The 11,721-nt window shown below is 38.2% G+C and overlaps 2 protein-coding genes across 2 annotated transcripts in view; both read right to left on the bottom strand.

Annotated features, from left to right (window-relative positions):
• LOC134816708 (serine/threonine-protein kinase Tao-like) overlaps positions 1 to 11,721 on the bottom strand; it is a 585,630-nt gene that overhangs the window by 164,410 nt on the left and 409,499 nt on the right. The window lies entirely within an intron of this gene.
• Positions 1,841 to 7,428, bottom strand: LOC134816645 (cilia- and flagella-associated protein 43-like). The gene has a single exon (XM_063825587.1). The coding sequence runs from the start codon at positions 6,998 to 7,000 to the stop codon at positions 2,120 to 2,122; it is 4,881 nt and encodes a 1,626-aa protein (XP_063681657.1). The 5' UTR covers positions 7,001 to 7,428; the 3' UTR covers positions 1,841 to 2,119.

Raw genomic sequence — 11,721 nt, 5'->3', positions numbered from 1 at the left:
TACTTTAGTCTATACGATAGGTCAAGGGCAGAGAAGGTTTTTTGCAGTAAATCTGTTCTTCTGAAAGGACGAGTATGGGGCTAATTAAAACAAAAAAAATTAGGTCAAAATCAAAAAAAAATTTTGTTTTCAAAAAAGCCGATTATTACAAACAATAAGAATTTTTTTACACAGCAAAAACAGACCCCTTACTAATTTTTTTTCTTTAAAAAAGACCCCAAATCTTAAATTGCTTCTTGTTTTTGGAGACAAAGTGGCTTTTTTGAGGATTGACAAAAACGTTTTTTCAAATTTTTAACCTCCCTTGGCCTGGGCCGGAACATCCAATTTGACCCATACTTTTTTTCGGAAATTTAGGGTTTTAAGTTGTAGGGGGCTTTCAAAAATTCATACCAAAAGGATATAGGCCAAGTTTAAATTCAAACAAATTTTTAAAACCTACCCTGAGAAGGGTTTGGGTTTTCCTCCTTAACTTAAATCTTGGTGCCCTCCGCAGGGACCGGGGGAAAATTTCCCGGGTATTTTTTACAGTAAAAGGGCGCGTAAAAATAAAATGCAATTACTGTTTATAGTAATTTTAAACTAATTAAAACACTACAAATCTATTACATTTATTGAGAATTATGTAATGTAACGTGATGGAAATATTTTAAACGGGCATATCCTGTCCAGACCCAGGATGCAATACATGAAGAATTCGTTGTAACTTTGTTTGAAAAGCATTAAAGATTAATAGTATAACATGCTTAACAAACGGACTGTGGTCGTGGGACCAGACAACAATAAATCAGCACTCCATCAGTAAATTAAACAAACAGGGATATTTTGTTTTAAAAAGTGTGTAAATAGATTAAAACTAACCATCTGTGGTTCCCAAAACGAACAACTCAGATGCAGACTGTCGGCCGCCGACATTGCTGGGGAACCAAGCCATATCGGCTGGGTAGACTCCTTCCGGTAACTTGGTTATCGTAGCTGTTTCTCCAGTCTTGTTGTTCCATTTCAAGATAGCTCCATCATCCCTGATAAAGTTTTCTTTTTTACTATGTGGTGTGGTATTATCTGTTCAAAGCATCGTTTATTTTGTGTAACTCTCCAGAATCCAGATTTGTACCAATTTGTTGTTTATGAATATGCGCGTCATACTTGACGCGCGCGTTTACACTCACTGCTGATAAAGCAATTAGTCTACAAATCTTTGGTTCGGCGGTCATGTTTCCATAGAAACGGAAAATAATGTTTTGCGCGCTAATATGAGCCACTGCAATTATTATGGAATATGGACAAAGAAAGCACAGATGCAGAGGATACCATATAAAGAACACAGCTTTAAAGTGTTACAGAACTGCCTATGTATTGAGCTAGTTTAAAGATATTGTAATATTCTTTTATTGTAGGACAAAGACCAAAGTTTCACATAATATACCAATTCACTTTTTAATTATATTCATTCATTATACGCATAACGTTGAGATGGAATGTTTCTCAAACTCGGGAATGTTTCATATATAATAAGCATGAAACATTTCCAGTAAATTATTTCCACCAAGAGCTACTCACCCACAGGAAAAGAGATCATCTCCAACCGTCCAACCCACACAGCTAACCATACCATCATGTTGAGGCTTCTTTCCTATCGACACTTTGAACTTCATTATCTACAATGTTTGTTAGGGCATTAATGCAAATGATGCTGTGATCTTTTAAAACGATCTAGTTTTAATTGTTATATTCTTATGTGAACTGAACCTTTAGTAGGCCGTCTCAAAACATTACTTACGAATTTGCAAAATTGTTTTTAAATGAAATGTAAATTGTAAGATACAATGAAAAGCAAGAATTGAAGACAAAATTCTGTTAAATATGTATGTACACAAGTATAAATATTATGTATATAATATTACTTATCATAGAATCTATGCACTGTACAAAAGTAATAACTAGAATATAACCATGATGGCAAAATAGGATACACTTATTACTTTTGTACCAGAAAAATCTTAGTAAGAAATCGTGATGGCATCTAAAAACCAAAACTTGAACTACGAATTTAACAGTATTTGCACTTTAAATTTAATACATCTTTGATCATTCCGTCCAATGACAGTCCATTAAAATCTCAGTTGTGCTGAACTAATGCAGGGAAAGTTTTCATCCTGAGTCTCTCCACCTCTGCTCTAAGCACAGCCACTTCCTGGCTCTGGCTCTTTGCCAGATCCACAAGTTTCCTTCGAGCCACGATGTCTTTCATTCTTTGATCTGCGGCTGGAACCAAGTCGTCGACACAGGCCTCTGATATCTGCTGTCTTTCGACCAGAGAGACTGCAAGCTCCTTCAATTCGGCGTCCAGAATAGCACACTCAAGTTCTTTTTCTTTAATGAGCCTGTTCAAACGATCTAAAATCCTCTTTTTGTCGAGTGATTTTCGTTGGTGCATGTTCTCATTGAGCTTGATAGTTTTCTCTAATGTTTGTATCTCCTTTTGCATCCTTTGTGCATTGTTTTCTTCAAACAAGAATACTTGAAGCTCCTTAGTGACCCTCAAGGTTTGGACGTCCCTTGTTTTGGAGTTTAGATCTTCCGCTTCCATTTGCATTTTCTCATGTTCCCACTCTAAAAGATGAATGTTCTTGTAATAATCCTTGCAGTCTATCATGGCGGAAACTTTTCCTTCCCCAAGTGTAACGATTTGGGAGTTGAGATCCTCGATAACAGATCGGTGAATGAGAAGTGCATTATCAAACTTGGTCGAAAATACTCCAGGATCAACCTCCACCTGACCTTGTTTAAGTAAAAGTTGGATTTCGAGGTTCATCAAAAACTTGAGTTTCCTGTCCCTCAGCTCGTTGAGGTGCTGGAAGGTTTTCTCAATCTTGGTTTTCACAACTTCGTCTTCTTCTAACTTACGTTGAAGGAAGCCATTCAGATCTTGAATCTTCTGATTGTGATGTTTGACCTTCAATTCACTTTCAACTTTAATGTGACGGGCATCAATAAACCTCTCCCATATGTCGATTTCCAATATCTCAGGTTTGTGGATATCAGAGTCCAACTCTGACATTGCTTCAAGGAACAGTTTATCAGGGTCTTCCACTTTAACATAGAATGGATTTGATGATCTTGATGTAGTCTCGTTATTCTGAGGCTTCTGTTTAACCACTTTAGGTCTTCTCTTGTATAACTTGACTAGCATTTCCAGAGTGAAAGCATCCAAGTCAACAAAGTCCTTCTTGAATTGCTTTTCAATTGCTCTGTCTTCCTGAAGGACGATTTCATGCTCATCTCGGAGTTTATCAATGCTCCGTTTAATCTCAGCCACTTCCTCCTGAGTCCTCAGTTTGAGTTGTTTGAACTCTTCAAGTGGTTTGCTCAGTTCACTGTCACAGTCTTCTAAGTAATCTTGCTGATAGATAGAGCGGGAAAGTCTCACAATCTTCAGTTCTTCTTGGTTGAGGGTTTTCTGATACTCTATCTTCAGCTTGAAGAGTCTGTTCAGTTTCTCGTCGAAGGAATTCATTCCTTCCGCATTGGCTGTCTGAAGCTTTTTAAGTTCAGCCTCTAGAGCCTTTCGGTATTTTTCTCTTTCTTCCATGAGATGCTTTTCCTTTTTCTCAAATTCTTTGGCAACCTTATGCTCCTCTTCTGACCACTGAGCTTCTGTCTTTGCCAGCATAAAGTCGGGTTTCTCCAGATCTTTTTGTAACTCATCTTCTGGACGGATTTCAAGCTTGCCGTGCATCATGGTATTAAGAGCACGTTCTCGTGCATTATCTGCTTCTTCGAGGCGTTTCTTCTCTGCTTCAAGTCGCTCCTTTTCTACCTGAGCTGCCTGCTGTTCAGGCGTCAGATACTTCTCAAACTTAATCTCACTATCTTCAACAACAAGGAAAGATTCGGGTATTTCTATTTTCTTGAATGCTGGGATCACAACATCGTCTTCGGATTTCAGGTCTATCAGAATCTGTTTGATTCGATCAACCCGTTCAGCCACTCTAGTAATTTCCTGTTTCTTACTCATGTAAACATCATCAAATTCTTTGTTGAACGTGTTTTTTAGATGTACAATCGTGTGTTTGATTAGCTCTATTTGATCTCTCTTCCTCTGGTTAGAATGGAGGTTGAATTGAGAATGCTGGATTGATTTAGCATAAAAATTTTTAGCGTGACTGCCATACAAAGAAGCAGACACTTCCTGCTCTTCTTCGTGCTCACCCTCGTCATCTTTTGGTTTTGGAGCAAATTCAACTTCCTCTTCTTCCAGCTTCTCATGAGCATATACTCCCAGGACTCGCTCTACTTCCGCTCGTTCAGCTTCCGTTCGTTTTTTTATAGAAAAGTTGCTTACCTCGAGATCACCAGAGAAAAGGACCAGTGAGCGGCCAACTACCTCCATCCCATCCCAGCATTCTTTCTTGATGAGTTCTTTCAAAAAGAGCATCGCTAGGTTTTCAAGCTCGACACTTTCTTTGATGCTTTCTATTTCATCATCTCCCTCATTCAAGAGTCGCTGTCTCTCATCGACATCTAAAGTAAATTCGTGCCTCTTCAACTGCTCAATATCATCCACATTTCCGTTGGTTTCAATCATTCCAAGAACAGTAGCTCTTAAATCACTTATACTCTTCTTTAGCTCGTCAATCTGTGGCTCAAACGTTTTATCCTTGAGTTCCTGGACTCCAGCCTGAACTTTCTCAAGCCAAGTCTTGTCCTGACTCTTGAGGGCAGACAATGCAGTCATATTTTGAAGGACAGCATCTTGCTCCTTTCTCAAACCTAATAGAGATGCATATCGTCCTCGAGAGGCATCAACTGCTCCTAAAACAATAGCTTTTTCTTCGGTTACAAGGCTATCATAATTCCATTTCCAAAGGGCGATGACACCATCTTTTCCACAACTCAAAACTTGTTGACCATCGTTGGCAAACTTTAGGAATGATGTCCCGCCAAGAAAGTGAGAATGGCAAGGAATAGAGACACTATTTTGTGCGTCCTCGACACTCCTGAAGATGATTTGCCCATCAGCTGAAAATGATCCGATCCATTTTCCATGCGGTGAAATGACGACTGAACCACCTTTAAGGAGATGACCATTGACCTTTTCAGTCACGGCTATCTTTCCATCATTAGTCAAGTTAAAAACAACGACCTTTTTCTTGGCTGCATCTACAGTGACCATGTTACGAGGGCTAACCATTGCAACACTAGAAGCTACGAAATCAAGTTGGGCATCAGTACGAACGATGAAGTTAGGATCCATGTGGAATGTATCATCATCAAATGCTTCCTTTGGCTGGAGGTGCAAATCTACTGGTATCTTAGCATGTGTTATAAATGAACCTTTGTCATTGACCGAAGAAATAGCAAGGTAACACCATTCTTTCTCAACCTTCAATTGATGCAGTGATGCAATTCCAGTAACTTCTCCTTTGATATCAATGTGTCCCAAGCATTTGAACTTGTTTGAGGCTCTTGTATCTAGAATGATAACATGTCCATCGTTGGAGCCAGTAAACAGAAGTTTTCCACTCATGTCAAAAGTAATATGTTGAATTGAACCACGGTGAATCTTGTCCTCAAATATGATCCTGGGAGACTCGGGAGTGTTTAGATCCAGGACAACAAGTTGCCCACTGCTTAATCCAATGAATGCAGATCGGGATGATTGGCAGCATGCCAGGCTTGCAACCTCTGATCCCAGCTGCAGACTGCTTAATTGAGCTGCAGTTTCAGCAGACCAAACTTGAACAATTCCATTCTTCCGACAAGAGATTATTTGACTGTTGGTTGGGGATACGAAGTCAACCCCAACCATTGGACCACACTTGACATTAAACAGCGTGTTCAAGTCAGCATTTTTGTTTGAGGGAAACAGAGAGAATACAATCCCATTAGGACTTCCCAATAGAATTTTGTCATAAGCAGTAGACCATGCCAGGGAAGAAATGACAGATTTTGTATCCCAACAATCAAGAACATCGGGTGATACAATATCTAGACTAAGCAGCCTCAACTTTCCATTGGCACCACAAACAAATAAACCGTCTTGGTAGTACTCAATAGTTTCTAGATCACCTTTACCTAGGATCTTTTGAGCAGAGTCAAGCTTATCGTCTTCGTCCTCTTCCTTTATTTTCAAATCAGTGTTTGATGAGCCCTTGCTGTTGGCCAGTGGATTGGTAAGAACGGACATTGTTGAGGATGTTGTATCATAATGCAGTAATTGACCGTCAGTACAGCCCACATAAACACAATTACCTACCGCCCAGCAATGGGAAACGGGTGCTACTTTCTTCAGCTTGTCTTTGTATTTATTGTGCAGAGGACTAAGAGTTGATGCAATCTTTACACTCTCTGCGGTCAGTATTGGTGATGGGACAAACTTTTTTAGGTATATGTCTTTCTGCTCTGCCACAGGTCCAAGAACTGCTGTAGGGTCTGGCAAATCAATTGTCGACAACTTGATGCCATACTTTTCGTTTGAAGTTTCAATACTCCCTATGTGAAAGCTTTGGTCGCCAGTAACACTTATTTGTTTCCAGTTAAGAGGATTGAAGGATATGGAATTACCAGGATGAGATTTGACATTGACAGTGGTTAACATAGTGCCTGAGCTGTAATCCCACAAGCTCAGTTTAAAATCCGGTAGACTAGAACAAGTAAGAATGTACGTTCCAGTGGGAGCGAAAGCAATATCAACATATTCCATCATACAGCCATCCTTCAGCACACCAGAGGGTTCAAATTCAGGAAAAGTTATAATTTGGATAGAAGGGTTGAGCTTCTTCTCAGCGTATGCAATAAGATCAGAAGCTGGATTTACAGTGAATGCACCATATGGATTGATTCCACTGCGGTGGCTTTTCTCCTTACCAGTGGTAGTATCAATAAACTTCATCATACAGCCACACACTGATATGACAGTTTTCTTGTCAATGAACTTCAACCTTTGTCCGTCATACCCTTGAGACCAAGCCAGGTCCAGCTTGTTGAAGCAATTCATAGCCTGAATGATTGAAACTGTTAAATATAATTGACAACATACTCCTAATTATGACAATTTCTCAAAATTTGTAAATGTATCCTGTATTGCCTTTTGGGAATTTGGATTGAATATAAATGATTTAAAAATATGGTTTAAAGAATCTGATGCATCCTGTGGGACAACCTTTCTATGGTCATAAATTATCAATTATATTATAGTAACACATTGTAATATCATGACAGCAATCAATTCAGTACAGCTTATTCATACAAAAAGCCTCATCCTCACAATAATGATCATAAATAGAATTAACAGAAAATGAATAAACAGCAAATAACATCAATAACATTACTTACAAATACTACAGGGTGCCCAGAAGTAACTACCCACACGCAACCCTTTAATAATTCAAGTTATTCGTATCAGAATTGCTTAAACATTTCAGAGAATATAAGTAAAATACAATTTTAAGCAAAATACAATTTTTATTTTCCACAGAAGAATCAATACATATTGAATTATAAATATCCGATAATTCCATTAATAATCATTAAAAGTTGCTTTGTCATTTGTAAAATCAAAAACGAAAAGCCGTACGCTGGACGCGCGCGGCATTTTTTCTGCAGCTGCCTAACTTGTAGCCGAGTGCTGGGGTGCATTCTCATTGACAATTAAACTTGGTCAAAGATATTTATATACAATTCCTAAATTAAATCAATAATCATGTTAATATGAGTATTCAACACTACTCGACAACAAATATTTGCCGGCCCATCGACGATTCAGTCACCGAAACAAAAATCAAATGTTTGCTTTTTCGTTTCGGGAACTGTTTGAACTCAGTATTATTGATTATATCTGACTAATCATACTTTATAATGGTTAAAAAACAAAGCAAAAAGATTTTCCTCGATGGGCCGGCATTCGCAACCGCGAAAGGTTTTGAGTACGACAAACGATGACACCACCACCAGCCCTTAATTAAGTCCATGGGTGACGGGATAAAGTAAGATGTGTAATTTCATATTGCCTATCACCTATCACCTATAGATATGGGTCAAACTGAAAATGTCGTAAAATTTCAAAGGTTACAGAGAGTGTGGCATGGCATGCAACTCCCTCTTTTTCTCTATTTTCACCATAAAGTGAGAACTTTTTGAGCTAGAAACTTCAAAGTTTCCAGACACATTTGGTTTGATAATTATAGTGCCTGATTGGTTGGAACCTGCTCATAGGACAGCAACCGAAACGCTATAAAAAGAATTTTTTGATTTTAAGGAGTCACAATCAGTATTCACTTAAGTCACAATCAGTATTCACAATCAGTATTCACTTAAGGTGATCAGATCATCATCCCCCAACATGCTCGGTACCGCCTAATGAGGATCATTGTTGTCTGTTAGCAAATATCTCCTGATGAGATCACTGATTAAGTGCTGGGATCATGCATCCGCCAGATATTAAAATGGGCATAACTCGGCTTAGTGGTAAACAACCAACTTGAAAGTTTGGGAAAGCACTTCAATTATCAAACCAAATGTGTCTAGTTCCTAGCTCCAAACGTTCTCACTTTATGATGACAATAGAGAAAAGGAGGGAGTGGCATGCCACACCCTCTGTAACCTTTGACATTTTACGACATTTTCAGGAAATCTATATTCTCTGAAATATTTAAGCAATTCTGATACGAATTACTTGAGTTATTAAAGGGTTGCGTGTGGGTAATTACTTCTGGGCCACCCTGTAATATCGTAATGCACTTCTATTTAAGCAAACAAATTCTGTTAAAAAACATGTTTAACAAATATCAAACATATTAGATCAATGTATTGGGTCACAACTCAGTGAAAAATGCATCAGTATTTTTAATCTCTGGGTTTTGCAAACTTATTGAGCTGCATACTTGTGTCACTCTAACCGACCTCACTGATTGGTCACTGGTCGCGAAATTTCGGTCAAAGAGATGGCAAAAAAGATTTTCTCAATGAAACAAGAAATTTCATTTTAGCACATTTTACAGAATAAAAAGATGTAAAACAATCAAAAATATTGCCCTTTTGGGGTTTTTTGGGCGTGTTAAGAATTTTGGAAATTTGGGGTTTTTTTGGAACTTTTGTTTTTTGGTCAAGCTCCTAGGACAAGGAAAATTTTTCCGACCCCAAAAAACCCCTTTTTGGGAACCCCCTAAAATGCAAAAAGGAATTTTTTGGGGAAAAAGGCTTACGGTAAGGTAAATTTTTTGGGAAAAGGGTTTTTTCCCCTTTATTCAAAATGGTGCCATTTTGGGAATGAAAATGGTTTTGGTTTTTTTTCTACTCAAAAAATGTATGACCATTTAAAGGGGCTTTTCCGGGAAAAAAAATTTATGTATTAAGCCTTTTTGAAAATGTTTTTACAAAAAGTTTTCCCCTATGCTTTTTAATTAAAGTTTTCGCCACTAAACTTATAAAGGACAAAAAATCTAAATTTTCAGCGACGATTGGGGGAGGTATAAACTTAGAAACGTTCTTCGCCGTAAAAAATTGCCATTTGTCAATCAGAACTTTTCAAAAAAACTAAACTTTAAAATTTTTTTATTCTTTAAAAGTTCTGGGGGAAAAAAACGGCCCAAAAATTAAAAAAAAAATAAGCAATTTGCTTTCCCGTCGTGTTTTTGTTTTTGGGAAAGTTTTTATTTAAAAAGCCCAGAAAAAGGGGGATTTTTTAAAAAACCTGTCAATTTAAAACGGATTGGAAGGTGGGGTAGACGGAAATCCCTTTGTTTTTAAAACCAATTTGGGGGGATGAGGGTGGGTTACTTAAAAAGGCAAAAACATTTTCAGTTTTGGCAGATTTTAGCAAGAGTCTTTTTTCGGCAAAAAATTTTTGGTAAAACAATTTGGACTTTATTTACTCCCTTTTTTTCATCAAACCCAATGTTCCGGGAAAATAAACGGTCAATTCTAAAACCAGGCAAACCTATTGATGCGACATTCCACCCAAAATGGATTGTCCCAAAACAACGGGCAAGCTAGCTTTCTTTGGGAATAAAACTTTCAGTACACCCCAATCGTGAAAATGTCCAACCTATAGTAGGACATTTTTGAAATCATGTCATTCCATCAAAGTTTTCTCCAGATATACAGCTTTTAGTACTTTGATGGCGACTTGTGTCACTTTCACCGACCTCACTGATTGGGCACTGGTCAAAAATTTAGTCAAGCAGACGGCAAAAAAGTTGTAGGTTTATAACCTACTAGGACACGCGCCGAGTTGGACTCGTCGACGCAGCTTGTATATTTGGAACAAATATTTTACGAATATCACACGTTAACAGAAAAACTTTCATTCAAAAATCTTTTAAACCCTTTTTAAAATATTTTTATGATTTTCCGTTTTTCAAAGGTTTCTGTGGGAATAAAACTTTGAGTACCTCAATCATTTGATTGTTGATTCACCATGTCAATCCTTCGCATCTCGCTGATCTGTGGTTGCGTTGACCATGGTTAATGATCAAGCCCGAGAAGAAAGCGGCGCGCGCTACTTCGGAGAAATTTAGACGAGTAACATCCGTCAATGGTTGCGAGATCACATGGATTATTGAATGCGCGGCGCGGCCCAGTAGTGCATTAACGGGTGATACTCGTAAAATATTTGTTCCGTCAACGAGTCCAACTCGGCGCGCGTCCTGGTAGGTTACAGGTTATAAACCTACAAGTAGTGCATCGCGCTATACTACAACTCAATCATGTTTTGTGTCATCCTCGGTGATTTCTTAACTTGCTAGATGGTCATTAAGAATAGAAGGAAAAATTCAGTCAAAACAGTTTAATTTGAGTCACGGAAAGCTAAAATTTAAAAAAGGCCTACTTGCTATTGGTGGACATTTTCAAAATTTTGATTGCATCAGATTTTTCTCCGGATATACTGGTTCCAGAATTAATTGACAATGTCAATTCTTCGCAGCTCGGCGAGGTCCAGTAGCGCATCTCTGATCTCGCCGATCTAATTGCTCTAACCAGAGCCCTTTCGCTTGCACTTTGCAGTATGCAGTAGCGCGCGACCACCGAACGCGGCACAAAAGGCTTAGGCTATATTTGTATCATGTGGTGACCCCCACTGTCGCTTCACTATATCGTTTTCGACGATACAGGGGGGGCGGGTCATACAAAGTATGACAAGGCTATATTGTATATCCACAATCCCAAATCCACGGCCACAAACTGGCTCCAGAAATCGTGGCGTCAGATTTCCTTCCACATTTCTGATGCCGCGCGCAACGTGTTATGTTATTAGTCATATCTACGTATTATCAATTATGTTATTAGTCATATCTAGTTAAAGTTAGATCCGTGCATTGCATATAATAAGTAAGTTCACCTAACCATGTGCTTTCGCGCCACTTCGGGCGCGGGTGGCGATTACGTTTTCACCTCTTGAGGGAATCCTACGCATGTTGTTAATTGTCAGACTTTGGACGAGGAAATGTTCTCGCGCCGTACGTTTATTATAGTAAAGCATTTCGGTACCAGAACGATAAATCTGTTTAAAATAAAAAGTTAAAAAGTTCGAAAATAGAGTGTTTTAGTGAATAACTTAGAATATATTTTTGATTTTCTCAAGGTCTGACTGATAGATTTTCTTTAAACTTTCCAGATAGTTACAAGGCTATATGACGGATAATGTGTGAGAGTTTGGGAGAATTTATATGTGCCAAACTTGAGATATAATGACTTCAAACACAAGAAAATATATATATA

Source organism: Bolinopsis microptera, chromosome 6 (assembly GCF_026151205.1).
Source record: "Bolinopsis microptera isolate Bmic1 chromosome 6, MBARI_Bmic_1.0, whole genome shotgun sequence".
NCBI classification, from domain to species: Eukaryota; Metazoa; Ctenophora; class Tentaculata; order Lobata; family Bolinopsidae; genus Bolinopsis; species Bolinopsis microptera.
The sequence above is the reverse complement of the archived record's forward strand: the minus strand, read 5'-3'. Positions and strand labels throughout refer to the sequence as shown.

Bases quoted from the DNA above. Each gene is read 5' to 3' on its own strand.
- LOC134816645 (XM_063825587.1), bottom strand. From the start codon at position 7,000: ATGAATTGCTTCAACAAGCTGGACCTGGCTTGGTCTCAAGGGTATGAC.